Raw genomic sequence first — 15901 nt, 5'->3', positions numbered from 1 at the left:
TCCATCCTCACATCTAAAATACCTCACAGAATTACTTTACCGACAAGAAATCAGCTGGTCTAATCTCTGTCAGAAAAAGTAAGTTCGTTACTCCTTGTTTGCCTTTGTGAATTGTGTAATTACTGAATGTTGGACCAGGTCTAAAAACAGGTCTAAAACATTACACCAAACCATCAGTAGACTAAAAACCATCCGTAAACTAGTCTAAACTGCTTAGTGAATGAGTGCTTGAATTTCTAGGCCAAGACTGTTATAGCTCATTGTCAAAAGGGAGCGATATAAAAATGTTCAAATTCGTTTGGGTGAAATTACATATGTTTTTCCCTTATTAGCGGCTGATCCTGCGACACTTTCATGGAGGTTAAGTCCGTTGCGTTGTGTCGCAATGCGATGCAGTGATATTGCTAGGGGGCTTTCATATCTAGTGCGCTGTGTTAACTACAGCATGCAGTACGTTTAGGTGGCCGCTAACGCTACACTGCATAATTGGTTGGCGCTTTATAATTACAATAAATAAATTGGCCAAACAATCATTTACGAATTATTATTATTTAGTATTTATATAGCACCAACATATTACACAGCGCTGTATAGCGTATATTGTCCTCTGTCCCTTACAATCTAATCCCTACCATAGTCCTATGTCTATGTATGTATCGTGTAGTGTATGTATCACAGTCTAGGGCCAATATAGGGGGGAGCCGATTAACTTATCTGAATGTTTTTTGGGATGTCGAAGGAAATCGGAGTGCCCAGAGGAAACCCACCCAGAAACGGGGAGAACATACAAACTCCTTGCAGATGTTGCCCTGGCTGGGATTCTAATCGGGGACCCAGCGCTGCAAGGCGAGAGCGCTAACCACTACGCCACCGTCCTGCCCTAATGATTCTTCGTATGAACGATTGGAAATGATTGTTCTGGACCACTAATGTACAAAAATTTACTAACCAATCCAACCAGAATGATAAGATCGATTTTATGAATCTGAACGGAGTGGTTAGGAGATTTTTGTCCATTAGTGGTCCCAAATGAACATTTCCAATCGTTCATATGAAGAATCGTTTGTAAACGATCATTTGGTAGATTGTATCATTAGTGACCACCTTTAACGGGGAAAGTGGGAGAGAGAGGTACACCTTCATTGTACTGTATGCCTCACTGAATGGTTGCATCACAACGCTACCATGCAGTACGACTTTTTGACTCTGCAGGTATTTTCACACTGTCGTGTTGTCTTGTAACGGAGGGTGTTTTGCGCTGCGATTCACAGTCTATGAACAGCTCACCCCTCATTAGTCGCGATGTTACGCAGCTGATTCTGTTGTTGCTAAGCAGAACATGCAGCGCATTGCTAGAAGCGCACACATAGACCCACACAATGTTAGTCGATGGAGGCACACATTGGTCAGTCACTTCTTTGCCTGCGTTACATCGCACGCCACCTCAGTATGGTTATTTTCGTTGCATTATGCGTACGTTATAATGCAACACCCCAATCGGGGCCAGTTCTCTCATGAAGCAACTTGCATCAGGTGCAGAGATTACAGGGGAAGCATGTTTGTACTTTACACTAACAGCGGGTAGTCAGAGTAGGAGGAGAAGCGAGAGGAGAGGGAGGTGAATAGATCATCATTGGGGAAATGCAGCTTGTTGTGCTGTGTGAGGAGTCTGGCAGTGAGTGAGGAGGGGGGAGGCAGGAGACCAGCAGTGTTTCATTTGACTTGCACAGCAGAAGGGAGGAGGTGGCACTGCTGTCCTGACTGGGGAGGAATGGAGGACGTCTGCAATTGAAAAACTACCAAAAAGTATTTTCTTGTTTGCTGGTATTTTCTTGTTTGCTGTTAAATTAAAAGGTATTTTATTGTTAAAGTGACACTGAAGCGGAAAAAAAACCCGTATGATATGTTATGAATTGTATGTGTAGATAATAGAACATTAGTACCATAGAAAAGAGTTTCATATTTTTATTTTCAGTTATATCGCTTTTTTTTTTTTAATAACATTGCATCATTCTGTCATATTCGCAATTACAAGTTGCATTCTGTATTTTAAACTATGAAACTGAGCAGAGCTAATGACCCTTTGAACTTCCCTGCAGTAAAACCTCATTGAAGAGGAACTCCAGTGAAAATAATGTAATAAAAAAAAGTGATTCATTTTTACAGTAATTATGTATACCAGTAAATGATTTAGTCAGTGTTTGCCCATTGTAAAATCTCCCTGATTTACACTTATCACATGGTGAATTTTTTTACTGCTGGAAGGTGATGTCAGTGGAAGGAGAAGCTTCTTGCTTTTTTGGCAGTGGAATTAACTGTAAACAATGCAACAAGGCTCCCACAGTGTGATGCCAGGTTCTTGGTCCTGACCACACACTGTGGGAGGGGTTTCACCACAATATCAGCCATACAGAGCCCCCTTTTGAGAAAAGGAAAAGATTTCTCATGGGAAGGGGGGTATCAGCTACTGATTGGGATGAAGTTCAATTCTTGGTTACGGTTCCTCTTTAAAGAGAATCTGTATTGTTAAAATCGCACAAAAGTAAACATACCAGTGCGTTAGGGGACATCTCCTATTGCCCTCTGACACAATTTCGCCGCTCCCCGCCGCATTAAAAGTGGTTAAAAACAGTTTTAAAAAGTTTGTTTATAAACAAACAAAATGGCCACCAAAACAGGAAGTAGGTTGATGTACAGTATGTCCACACATAGAAAATACATCCATACACAAGCAGGCTGTATACAGCATTCCTTTTGAATCTCAAGAGATCATTTGTGTGTTTCTTTCCCCCTGCAGCTATCTTCCACTGAAGTGTCAGGCTTTTTCTTCCTGCAGAGTGCAGACAGCTCTGCCTGTATGTAATTCCTCAGTATGTGAAAGCCCAGCCAGCTCAGAGGACGATTTATCCAGCTTGTAAAAGATAAGAGAGAAGAGAGAAGCTGTCCTAATCTAAATAATACACAGGCAGTGTGCAGAGAGGGGCCTGGAGGGGGGAGCTGCATCACAGAACCAGAACACTGAAGAACTTGGCAGCCTTCCAGACACAGGCTGACAAGTCTGACAAGAGAGAGATAAGTTGATTTATTACAGAGATGGTGATAGTAGAACGTGCTGCAGTAAGCCAGAACACATTAGAATAGCTTTTGGAACTTGTAGGATGATAAAAAACAGGATGCAATTTTTGTTACGGAGTCTCTTTAAAGCTGTGTCTCTCTGTTTTTGATGCATAAGTGCTTCAGAAAATAGGACTCTCACCCAAGTTCGGTCGGAGAGCTCAGAGAAGCTCTTTTGCATAAATAACTGAAGTTTATTAACCATTTAAGCTTCCTAAACGTAGCTTCTACGTCCAGGAGGCCATGTGCGCGCCTGCGTGCTCCCGCGGCCGATCGCGCACGTGCGCTCCCGTCCGCAGATCGTTAGCCAGGGAAACAGTGAATCGGGACATGGTGCCTGATGATTGATTCTTCCCCCCTGCAGAAAAAGTGACCGCTTCTCTCGGATGCCTCGCTTTTTCTGACTCTTACGTCCCTCTAAGCGTACATGTTACGCTTAGAGTGACGTCATGTAAACAAACTCATGGCTACCATCTTGTGGCCAAAAAGTAAAACTACATCTAAATGTAAAGAAAAAGAAAAATACACATATATTTACATTAAGAAAAATACTATTTACATCCCACCCTCCCAAAAAATACAGACATAAAATGTTTAATTAAAAAAAACAAAAACAAAAATTACAATAATACAAAAAAAAGTGTAAAGATTTACCTAAGGGTCTAAACGTTTTAAATATTAATGTAAAGATGAAATAGTTCTATTTTTTTTAATCATAAGCTTGTAAATAGTGATGGATGCAAAATGGAAAAAAATGCACTTTTATTTCCAAATAAAATATTGTCGCCTTACATTGTGATAGGGACATAGTTTAAACGGTGTAATAACCGGGACAAATAGGCAAATACAATACGTGGGTTTTAATTATGGAGGAATATATTATTGTAAAACTATAATGGCCGAAAACGGAGAAATAATGAATTTTTTCCGTTTTTTTTCTTCTTCTTCCTGATAAAATGCATTTACAGTAAAGTAGCTCTTAGCTAAATGTACCACCCAAAGAAAGCCTAATTGGTGGCGGAAAAAACAAGATATAGATCAGTTCATTGTGATAAGTGATAAAGTTATAGGCGAATTAATGGGAGGTGAACATTGCTCGGATGCATAAAGTGAAAACGACTGAGGGCTGAAGTAGTTAAAGAGAGCCTGAAATCTATTTTTTTTTTTTATCTTTTTTTTTTTTTTTTTTTATTTGATCCTGTCCAGCATCATATTCCAAGTGAATTTACCGCATTCCCGCGGCAGAGCAAGGGTTATAAAGCAGAGAAATAGCCCAGTAAAGTTCCTGGGCTCTGGAGCTTCTATTTCCGCATAGAGGCAGAGCTTTGCGCTGTCGCTCTGTCTGTGCTGTAATCAATCTCTGCGGATCGCCGCCTCTCCCCGCCCCTCTCAGTCTTCTTTCACTGAGAGGGGCAGGGAGGAGGTGGAGATCTGCGGAGATTGATTGCGGAGAGGCAGAGCTACAGCGCAAAGCTCTGCCTCTCCAGGGCAGCATAATCTGCAACCTGCAAAGCCATAGAACTTAGCCACATTCCCGCAGCAAAATGAGTGTTATAAAGCAGAAAAATGGACCTGCAAATTTACTTGGAATATGATGCTGAACAGGAATAAGTAAAAAAAAAACTGGTAAAAAACAAGACTTCAGAGTCTCTTTCACGCTTTCTGTACTGGAAACAATATCAGACCATTGATTATTATTAATAGTTTGTTTGCTACTAATGTTCTTTTTATTAGCTTTACTACACATACAATTTATTCACTTCAGATTCCCTTTAGGCCTCTTGCACGCTACATGCGATTCTGATTTACCATTTTGACGCGATTTTACATGCAAAAGTTAGCGATATTTTATTTATTTATTTTTTTAATCGGTACTGCCTGCTGCATTTTTTTCTGCGTTTTTTCTTTTTTGTTTTCATAGCATCCAGGGACAATCGGAATCGCAAATCCGATTTGCAGTGTGCAGGGGGCCTAGGTGGGAAAATGTCACCTAGCAGAAATCTCAGGAGAAATAGTAAATTGCTTATGGCCTGTGTGTGTGTGCGTACGCATGTGTGTGTGTATCTCTTTGGACTCCTCACTGAGATTTCCTTAACTCTTCCGGCCCATACCTGGTTTGAGCGTTTCAGCATGCTGGTGATCCTCCTGAACTGCGTGACGCTGGGGATGTTCCACCCGTGTGAAGACGTTGCCTGCGATTCCCCGCGCTGCAAAATTCTGCAGGTAAGAAGCCCCGGACTCCCATCCATGGCTGGAGAAAGGTCTTCATATGGCTTTGGTATGAAGCTTGCAAGGAAAGAAAAAAAAAACAAAAAGGGTCAAGAAGATCCCATGAAAAAGAAAAAGAATGTGCAAATGTTATGCAAATTTTCCTGTGCGGCTCACAAATGTGACAACTTCCTCCTTTGCTGTCTCTGTGAAACGCATGCCAATCTTTCAAAAAAAAATTAAAAAATTGCAGCCGCCTGTCAAGTTTTCTTCCACAGTTAAACACAAATGAAAACTTGCCTGTCATGAAAATGAGCCCATTGACCTTCATCAGCATTTGTTCACATGCTCATTTTTGTTACGGGAAAAACAATTAAAAAATAAAAAACACTTAAAGGTCATCCGAGGTGAAAATACACTGATGAGGAAAACAATTGTATATATCCACCTTCTCCCAAAAATGACCTTTTTTTAGCTATCCCACCATTTTATTTTATATTTAAATCTAGTTTTTAAGTTTTTTTTCATTGTCTCTGTTTAATGACACCTTCATTGAAGTATGCCAGAGCTCAAATATATAAACTATTGACCCTTTTTATCTCATTACTGATTTCAGAAGCCATTTACTGACAGTAAAGTGTTTTATGGCTGTAATTAGTTACCAGTGAGGGATAGGTCGCATTCACAGTGGGATGTTATGGTCGCACGTTATAAAGTCTTAAAACGCAGCTTCCCGCACTGCAATGCTAATCCCGTTCACAGTGCGATGTTAAAGTCGCATTAAAAATGTTGCATTGTGGTAACTCACTGCAGTGCATTACCTCTTAATGCAGATACGTTGCGACTAAACGCAATGTCCCACTGTGAATACAGCCTTATGCTTTAGTCTGACCCAGTCCTGACCCGAACAGAAGATATCACTTGCATACCTAATGTTTAACTCTTTCAGGCAGAGAAAGAAAAAAAGGAACAAATAGTGTAGTATGTTAAATAGGAAAAGTGTGAAGAAAAGAAATTCGAAATACTACTCACAAAGGCGGGTTGCAATGGTGCATCCAACCGCAGGAAGCAGGTGAAGACAATGAACCCGACTCCACTCCGGGTGGTCCGGCTAGAACTGGAGGGTCGCTCTCTTTATGAAAAGTGACAGTGAACCTCTGTGGTAAGGACCACAGGTGTGTTCTGTCTCAACCCCTACAACAGGGGACGTTGGGGGGTAAGTTAAGCACAGTTGAAGGGAAAGTGGCCCCCTGGTATGTATAAAATGAATCAAAACCAGTTTAAAATCGAAAAAGGTGAGGTGGCTTACCTCAATAATGAAATTCTTGTATGAACAAAGAATTTTATTTAGCACAGGCAACGCGTTTCGCGGGTCTCAGCCTGCTTCCTCAGGCCAACCACAGTGCTATTTACAAGAAAAACCAACAGCAAAGGGAGCCTCTCTAGAGACTGTGCTTGGCCTGAGGAAGCAGGCTGAGACCCGCAAAACGCGTTGCCTGTGCTAAATAAAATTCTTTGTTCATACAAGAATTTCGTTATTGAGGTAAGCCACCTCACCTTTTTCGATTTTAAACTTCTTTTAATACATTCATTTGATACATACCAGGGCTTCTCTTTCCCTTTAACTGTAGTTACTTGTGTGCTTGGCGCTGTATATACACGTCTATCTCATCATGTCACATGTCACCTCGGTTGTCCTGTAAGATGGGGGAATAAGTTCTATTTTACTTACCCCTACCCAGGGATTCCTCCAGCCCCCTGTAGCCTCACAGGTCCCTCGGTTTCCTCCCGGTCCGCTCCATTGTGCCTCTGCAAAAGCTCCTGATTGGATCAGTGGTGGGCTGCTGTGCCTCTGTGTCCTTTGCAGCGCACCTCCTTAGTCAGGTTCCCGTAATGAGGAGGGGCGTGTCCTGGTCTGCACATGCACAGTACTCAATGCGATCGATTTTTCGGAGGAATGCAATGAAACAGAGTTCTCTCAGGTTCACTTTAGGTAGAAACTAGGCCTTAGGCTTTGTTCACATTATATATCGCAAGCGCTGAGCGATTTATTGAGCTTTTTTTTAAAATTGCTTTTCCCTGCACTTTGCGCTTAGAAAAGAGCTTTTCTAAGCGCTTATGCAGAGCGATTGCAATTTTCACTTCCTGACGTTTTAGTGACTCAACCCCTTAGTGTGAACAAGCCCTTAGCGTGAACAAGCCCTTAGCGTTTTCTATCTAGTTGGATCACAGGGCATCTGAACCGAGAGGGATATGGAGGCTACCACATTTATTTTCTTTTAAAAAATCAATCCCAGCCCTAACCCCTTCCCCCGTGCCGCTGCAGTGTCCCCCTCTGTGCCTCCTCCACTCTGTGCCATCTCTGTCCCCTGTACCTTCTCTGTGCCCCTTCTGTGTCACCTCTATTGTCATGTGCCTTCAGTGTCCCCCCACCTCTCCTTCCCCCCGCCCGCTATGCCATCTCTGTCCCTTGTACTTTCTCTATGCCTACCCTGTGCCTCCAATGTCCCCCTCTGTGTTCCCTCTGTTCCCCCGTGCCATCAGTGTCCCCCTCTGTGCTATCTCTGCCCCTCCTCCCCCCCCACACTGTATCATCTCTGTTCCCTGTACCTTCTTCTGTGCCTCCAGTGCCCCTTCTGTTTAGCCTCTGCTCCCCCATGTCTTTAATGTCCACCACTGTGTCACCTCTCCTCTGCCACCCACCCCCACTGTGCCATCTTTGTCCCCTGTGCCTTCTCTAATCCCTCCTCTGTGTCACCTCTGTTCCTCCGTGGCTTCAGTGCCCCCTCTGTTCCTCAACTGTGTCACCTCTGTCCCCCTGTGCCCTCAGTGCACCGCTGCAAAATGTCATTTCACTGGTTTAAAAACCTTTTTCTTTGAATTTTTTAAAATCAATTTTCTAAAAAAAAACACTACAAGGTCTTTTAAAAAAAACCAAAAAAAAAAAACAATTTGACTTCTTCTCACAGAATAAAATTTCACATTTTCAGGCTGTTTGTAACGGCTGCCTGTGCTTAAAGTAAACCTAAGATGAATGGAAAAAATTTTTTTATACATACCTGGGGCTTCCTCCAATCCCCTTCGGGCTAAATCAGTCCCTCGCTGTTCTCCTCCGCCACCTGGATCCTCCGAAATTCAGTCTGGTAATTACGCTAGTCGGCACGTACTGCGCATGTGCGCAGAATACTCATGACCTCGGAAACTCAACAGGGGAGTGTGCGCGGCAGGACTGCATTTGTGCTAACTAGAGCGGCGCCAACTGACTGAATTACCGGACTTAATTGTGGAGGATCCTGGTGGCGGGGGAGGATGGTGAGGGACCGACTAGAATGAGGCTGGTTTCACTCTGTACATTGGCGTTAACGATGAGGTGCGTCATGCCCGCCGCAACGCATCGCCAAAAGCAGTCCTTCAGGGACCACAGCGTTAGTACACGGTGTTCCCTGTCTGGCCACCACCCAAGCAGGAAGTGAGGTGCGCTTGCGGTCCTTTTCCTGCTTCGGGTATATGGAAGCGTATTGTAAAAATATGCTTCCGTGCCGCGACGTTGCATCACCAGTGTGGTTAAAGGATCCTGCATCGCTATAGACTAACATGAGTTCCGGCCCAATGCAGATCGCCGCAGGTCCCGCAGCTCTGCGCTACTGTTAAATTGGCCATTTCCGGCACAGCACCCCGCAATGTGGGAATTTTGCACGTCCCCATAATCTTTAATTAGGCTGCGGTAGCAGTGCGTCAGTTTGCCGCGACGCACCGTGAATGTTTGAAGGGCTCCTCAAGGGGCTTGGAGGGAGCTCCAGGTATGTATAAAACTTTATTTTTTGTTATTCCTCTCAGGTACTCTTTAAGTTGGGTGCTCATAAGTTAGGGACTACCTGTAATATAATGGCGCTACTGAATGTGATCAGTATGCAACTGTTTTTCCCCATCTACACGATGAGCTATATGAATGTGTTCTCATGCTGTCTCAGGTCTCTGAATAATTTTCTCTCCTTTCATGCAGGGATTTGATGATTTCATTTTTGCCTTTTTCGCTGTGGAAATGATCATCAAAATGTTTGCTCTGGGAATCTTCGGCAAGCAATGCTACCTGGGGGACACCTGGAACCGGCTGGATTTCTTCATAGTCATTGCAGGGTGAGTGCTATTATTGTTATTACTAGTAGACCCAAGCCCGTTTAAAAATGGGCTCTAGGTCTTTTTTTTTTTTGCCAGTGCACATGCGCGCCTGCGCGCACCCGCACCCACCGAGCCCGCACCCGCCCACCTTGCTCCCTTGTCCCATTCAGCTGTCCATGTCCGATACTGTGCACATGCGAAGTAGGCAAATAACAGGGACACAGGGACAACCACTGGGCGCAGCGACACAGGGGTTTTGTAGTATAGGATTATTACTGCTACCATCATTTGTATTGCTCTTTTTTATGTTCCTCTTCAGTGATGCCCTTTAGGTGACCTTTTGTAGTGTGTAAAATGAAGGTCAAGCTCTGGGATTTTTTATTATTTTCCCTGCTTATCCCCTTCTTCCCAAACATCGTATAAATCATTGCTTTCACAAAAAGAAAATTACAAATACATTATTTTATGTAATAAAGTTTTCCACTGAGAAACATGTTATATATATATTAAAGTATACCTGAAGTGAAAAAAACCCTTATGATATAATGAATTGTATGTGTAGTACGGATAATGAATAGAACATTAGTAGTAAAGAGTTTCATATTTTTATTTTCAGTTATATGGCTTTTTATATAACATTGCATCATACTGTCATAGTTGCAGTTTTAAAACCACACTCTGGCCCATATACAGTTAACTTTTTGGCTCTGTTCACATCTGAGCACGGTTCGCGCGATTCCCGCTCAAGGCAAACTGCTAGCACATGTAACACTATGGCAGTGTTCTCACTGCCGCGTTTGCCGTTGGCCTTAAAGAAGTTATCAGGCAATATGAAGAAAATAAGTGCTACTTACCCGGGGCCTCCTCCAGCCCCAAGCTCCCAGCATGTCCCTCCCCGCAGCTCTGCAGTCAGCCGTTCGCCGTAGCTCCCTCCTGGTCCCCGGCGATGACGTCCTGCGCAAGCGGCGCTGTCAATCACCGGGCCGGAGCGTACTGCGCAGGCGCAGTAGTTCTGCGTTTGCGCAATACAGCGCCGCTCACACAGGCGCTGTACACTGACGTCATCACTGCAGACTGGGAAGCCGAATCAGCGAACGGCTGCGGGCAGAGCTGCAGCAAGGGGCATGCTGGGAGCTTGGGGCTGGACGAAGCCCCCGGTAAGTAGCACTTATTTTCTTGATATTGCCTGATAACTCCTTTAACCGCAAACATGTTACATGCAGCAGTTTGCCGGCGATTAGCATGCATACCCCCGTTAATCGCAATCGCTTCCAAAAAGCTGCAATGTCCAGTGATTTTTCTGCGGAAAAGTCACTTCCGCAAAACGCTGGCAGTAATCGGTTTTGCGGTTTTAGGTGTGAACCGAGCCTTTCTCCTGAGTAAACTCCTAGGAGATAATTTTCATATTCTCTTTAAAATAACTTAAGAATTTGACAGTTGAAAAAGTACCCAAAAGTTATTGAAAAAGTACTATCAAAGGATGTAAAAATATCACCTAGGAGAGAACTCAGGAGAAAAAGTGAATTGCATATGGGCCTCTGTCTTTTAAGCTATAAAATGAAGCAGAAATAATGACCCTTTGAACTTTCCTGCAGTAAAACCTCTTCTCAAGCTGTCTCTCAATGTTTCTGTTTAAAGTGTATCCAAGGTGACATGTGACTTGATGAGATAAACGTGTATTTACAGTGTAAAACATATTAATAACCAGGCTGAATATAGTAAACATCACTGATAAGAAAATTACAGCCATAAAAGTTTTCCTGGCAGAATAAAACTTCTGAGGGCAGGGAGAGATAAAATACATGAACTGTTTTTTTAACTCTGGGACACTTATTAGGCTGCCACTGAGCAGAGGCGACAAAACTTTCAATCTAGTTTGTAAATGTTTAACCTCCCTGGCGGTAAGCCCGTGCTGAGCACGGGCTATGCCGCCGGAAGGCACCGCTCAGGCCCCGCTGGGCCGATTTGCATAATTTTTTTTTCTACACGCAGCTAGCACTTTGCTAGCTGCGTGTGCAATGCGATCGCCGCCGCTACCCGCCAATCCGCTGCTATTCGTCACGCCGCGGCCGCCCCCCCCCCCAAACCCCGTGCGCTGCCTGGCCAATCAGTGCCAGGCAGCGCTGTGTGGTGGATCGGAGTCCCCTATGACGTCACGACGTCGATGACGACATCCCACCCAGTCGCCATGGCGACGGGGGAAGCCCTCCATCTCCGATCGCCGGAGACCTTGTCTCGCTACATGAAAAATAATTTTTTTTTTTTTAAAACGGATTTGTTGCCCCCTGGCGGATTTTTAGCAAACCGCCAGGAGGGTTAAATATAAAATAAAAACATGGGATATCTAAAAAAGATATTTTTAGGAGTTGGAGAATAAATACAATTGTTTATCTCATTGGTTTATTTTCACCTCGAGTTCACTTTAAGTGCTTCAGAAAATAGGACTGTATTCGGCCCAATGAGTCAAATAGCTCAGAGACGCTCTTTTGCATAGATAACAAGTGAAGTTTTTTTAACTCTTCCTGTACTGGAAACAATATGATACTCAAATCTGTGCTAATAATGTTCTATTACATTTTCACTTCAGTTTTGCGATAAAAACAGCATTGTATGTTAATGATAGATGATAGGTATTATTTAGAGGAAGCCAAGGTGCGCATTTTGGACAGTGAAGAAGTTTACAAGAAGATTGAAAATGGTCATCTATATGAAGGGGAGGGAACTTGGGCCCAGATTTATCAAAGCATTACTGACAGTTTTTTCTTCTAAAACTGTTCTAACCAGCAGAGGAACTGTTCTGCATGATAGTAAAAAAACTTTCCAAAGCCTACATAATAGTGGCAGTTTAGCGTGGATTTCTAGAGCTGCACTACAGTACAGAAAAGTGCGAATACATTCCTAAACTGCTGCAGAGAACTGTAGTGAGAGGTATATGGAGGCTGCCATATTTATTTCCTTTTAAGCAATACCAGTTGCCTGGCAGCCCTGCTGGTCTATTTGGCTGAAGAAGTGTCTGAATCACACCAGGAACAAGCATGCGGCTAATCTTGTCATATCTGTCAAATTTGTCAGAAACACCTGATCTGCTGTATGCTTGTTCAGGGCCTATGGCTAAGTATTAGAGTCAGAGGATTAGCAGGATAGCCAGGCAACTGGTATTGCGATAAATGGAAACAAATATGGCAGCCTCCATATACCTCTCACTACAGTTCTCCTTTAAGAAGTGCTTCATAGCAGTTCTACAGATATCGCAGCAGTGCAGGCTAGATGTGATTTGTGAAGGGCTCCTCCCCCCTCACTCAGAGTCTGCTGACAGCAGATGTGTTGGTTACCTCAGCAACAGCAATTTCCCTCACACTGCACTGCCTGAGAGACCTTCCTAACTCCTATTCTTCACAGTTTAAGAAGGAATCTGCACTATTTAGTGATTTCTTAGGATGTCTGAGACAGTTCTGCACGGTTGCAGTTTTGTTAGAGGATAGGTCTATGCCCCGCCCCCTTTCACTCTGAGGAACAGAATAATACAGACCAAGCAGCAGCAGCTCCACCCACAGAGCCCAAAACTGCTTTCCTACATCCAGCTTCTTTGGAAAATATCAAGATGGTATTTTTACTCACAGAGGCCTCATTTCACTCAAAAAGAGTAACATCAGAGCGTTGTGATTACCGAGCTCTTAAATGGTATTTCTAGCTCTGTGACTGGAGTCAGGCCTTACACAGCGGTGGTAAACATTTACCTGGAGGTCAGCTCATATAGTTTTATCACCTCACGCTCCCTTAAGGCTGACGGCCATCACAGGCATTTTTTTTTCTTTTACAAAACTTTACAAAGATGGCCAAAAAAGTCTTAATTGGGTGACGTGCCGCCCCTATAAGGTCATGGTCAGGACACGGTAGGCGCTAACCACAGACATGTAGAGTGTGCAGTCTGGATAATTTGGCCCGCTGGCTTGAAGTTTCCTTTAAACAAGAGGTGTCAGCCATCTCTGTGAGGAAATATAGTATTATTTTCTTAAAAAGAAGAGAAAAAAATGAAAGTGACATTTCCCTCGCTGTTCTTTCTGGTGAAAAAATCAGAGAGGCAGACACCTGGTTTAAATTAAAGTGTGTTTCAGCACACAAGAATCCCCTGGCCATAGCAAGGAATCCACATAAAAATCTGCACGGGGCGGCCAAAAGTGCGGTGTTCCTGCGGCATGAGGCATCTCAGAGCTCTTGTTTCATCGCCTCGCACGAAGCTTATGGGTAGCTGTCTCTAACGAGCTGGAATTTCCTGGAAGACGCCAAGGTCTACTCTGTGCCTTTAAAGTCCCACTTCAGACACCGCTTTTTTCCTCTTTGTATCTTTTTATGAAAATGTTGTTATACGTTAACAATGAATCTTAAAATAAGTAACACTGTGACGTTTTTTTTTGTTGTTCAAAAGAAAAAAGGAAAAATACCTTTACGCCAATTCATAGATATTCATCTAACCCCTCACTAACCTCTGCTCCCTGCTCCACCCCTCCCATCTGAGCCTCCTTATTAGTTAGGAGGGAGGCGTGGCTTTTTCTGATTGACCATTCACTCTCTTCTCTGCATACCCGTGTGACTAAAGAGGGCGTGTTTCAGACTGAATGTGGTTGAGCAGGCAGATGCTGGAGAGGAGGGTTTTTGAACTGTTGGAGCAGATAATTCCTTCTGTTACTGTACAGGGTGGGCCATTTATATGGATACACCTTAATAAAATGGGAATGGTTGGTGATATCAACTTCCTGTCCACATTTTGGCTAAACATCCAACACTGAACCAGTTTCACGAAACTTAGCAAGCAGTTTGCTAACTATAGCATGGGAGATGGGTGGTCTCGTAGGGTGTCTTGCATTGAAATCTGCTGCAATGACCCAGTTACTGCGTTCACCAGACATCAACACAATTTCTATCCGCTCCTCATGTGTTAATCTCGGCGACATGTCAATGGCTGTAAACAAAGAGAGACTTGTAAATAACTCATGAAAGAATAAAGTTACGTTAAAACCAAGCACACCATTGTTTTTCTTGTGAAATTCCCAATAAGTTTGATGTGTCACATGACCCTCTTCTAATTGAAAAAACAAAAGTTGGATTCAAAATGGCCAACTTCAAAATGGCCACCATGGTCACCACCCATCTTTAAAAGTTTCCCCCCTCACATATATTAATGTGCCACAAACAGGAAGTTAATATCACCAACTATTCCCATTTTATTAAGGTGTATCCATATAAATGGCCCACCCTGTATTTTGATAAAAAAAAAATCATGAAAACCAATGCTCTACTCAGCCCATCCACGTACACCTTTTTTTAGCACCATTCCCTCCCCCCTCCTCTAATCAACCTATATGTTGTACAACCTCTTCCCTTAAAGTGAACCAGAGACAAAGCATCCTCATGTATTTTACCATATATATCAGTGGGAACATTAGAGAAAACACCTACCATGCTCTGTTTCATTATTTACTGTTCAGATTGCTTCTTATCATCCCAGATAAAATCCCCGACTGAGCATTCAGTCTGGCTTTGCTATAATGGCTCAGCTATAATTATTCCTGAACAGAGCCAGAAGGGGGCAGGCTTGGGCTTGAAAAGACAGCACAGAAGACCGACTCAGCTATAATGATTCCTGAGCAAAGCCAGACTGAATGTTCAGTCAGGGATTTTATCTGGGCGGATAAGCAGTCTGAACAGTAAATAATGAAACAGAGAGTCGGGTAGGTGTTTTCTCTAATGTTCCCACTGATCTATGTGGTAAAATACATGAGGGTGCTTTGTCTCTGGTTCCCTTTAAGGCCTCTTACCCACTTACCATGATTGTGGCAACATTTTCAAGAACGCAATGCGATCCGAGGGTCATCAGAAGTGCATAGACTGCACTGTCTGATGTTCCCATTGCAATGCATGGCTGCCAAATAATTCCCACAAACTCATTGCGATTTTCATTCATTGGAAATCGCATCGGCATTTGCGTTTCCTGATGTGCTTAAGTGGGGAAGGAGCCTAAATCCCTTCTGATACTCAGTGGACCTTGGAAGTTCCAGCAATGGCAACACACATCCTTTGGAACCAGTGGTTCCACCTCCTGTTAGCAACCTTACAAGAAATTAGGTGTACACTATGGTTAAAGGGTGGAGGTGCCCCAAAAAACATAAAACAATTGAAAATAGTTTAAAAGGAGAGGTATTGTTGGCTTACCTCTCTTAGGCCTAGTGCACACCAGAGCGGTTCTGCTGCGGTTTGCGATCCGCTTGCGGGTGCGGATCCGCTAGGGTAATGTATTTCAATGGGCTGGTGCACACCAGAGCGGGAGGCGTTTTGCAGAAACGCATACTCCCGGGCTGCTGCAGATTTTGGATTGCGGAGGCGTTTCTGCCTCAATGTTAAGTATAGAAAAAACGCAAACCACTCTGAAAAACGGCACTTCAGAGCGCTTTGCCAGGCGTTG

The 15901-nt window shown here is 43.4% G+C and overlaps 1 protein-coding gene across 7 annotated transcripts in view; it reads left to right on the top strand.

The window, feature by feature from the left end:
• Positions 1-15901, top strand: part of CACNA1G (calcium voltage-gated channel subunit alpha1 G) — a 654443-nt gene that overhangs the window by 469330 nt on the left and 169212 nt on the right. For 4 of the 7 annotated variants that reach the window (XM_068263037.1, XM_068263036.1, XM_068263035.1 and 1 more), the window contains one exon: positions 9326-9459. In XM_068263037.1, coding sequence (XP_068119138.1) covers positions 9365-9459 — 95 coding nt within the window. In that variant the 5' untranslated portion in view covers positions 9326-9364. Of the gene's footprint in view, positions 1-5225; positions 5338-9325; positions 9460-15901 lie in introns of all 7 variants that reach the window. The other 3 variants (XM_068263034.1, XM_068263032.1, XM_068263033.1) reach the window with 1 other exon arrangement.

The sequence above is a fragment of the Hyperolius riggenbachi genome, chromosome 12, assembly GCF_040937935.1.
Source record: "Hyperolius riggenbachi isolate aHypRig1 chromosome 12, aHypRig1.pri, whole genome shotgun sequence".
Lineage (NCBI taxonomy): Eukaryota > Metazoa > Chordata > Amphibia > Anura > Hyperoliidae > Hyperolius > Hyperolius riggenbachi.
This window is presented reverse-complemented; position numbering and strand designations above follow the sequence as displayed.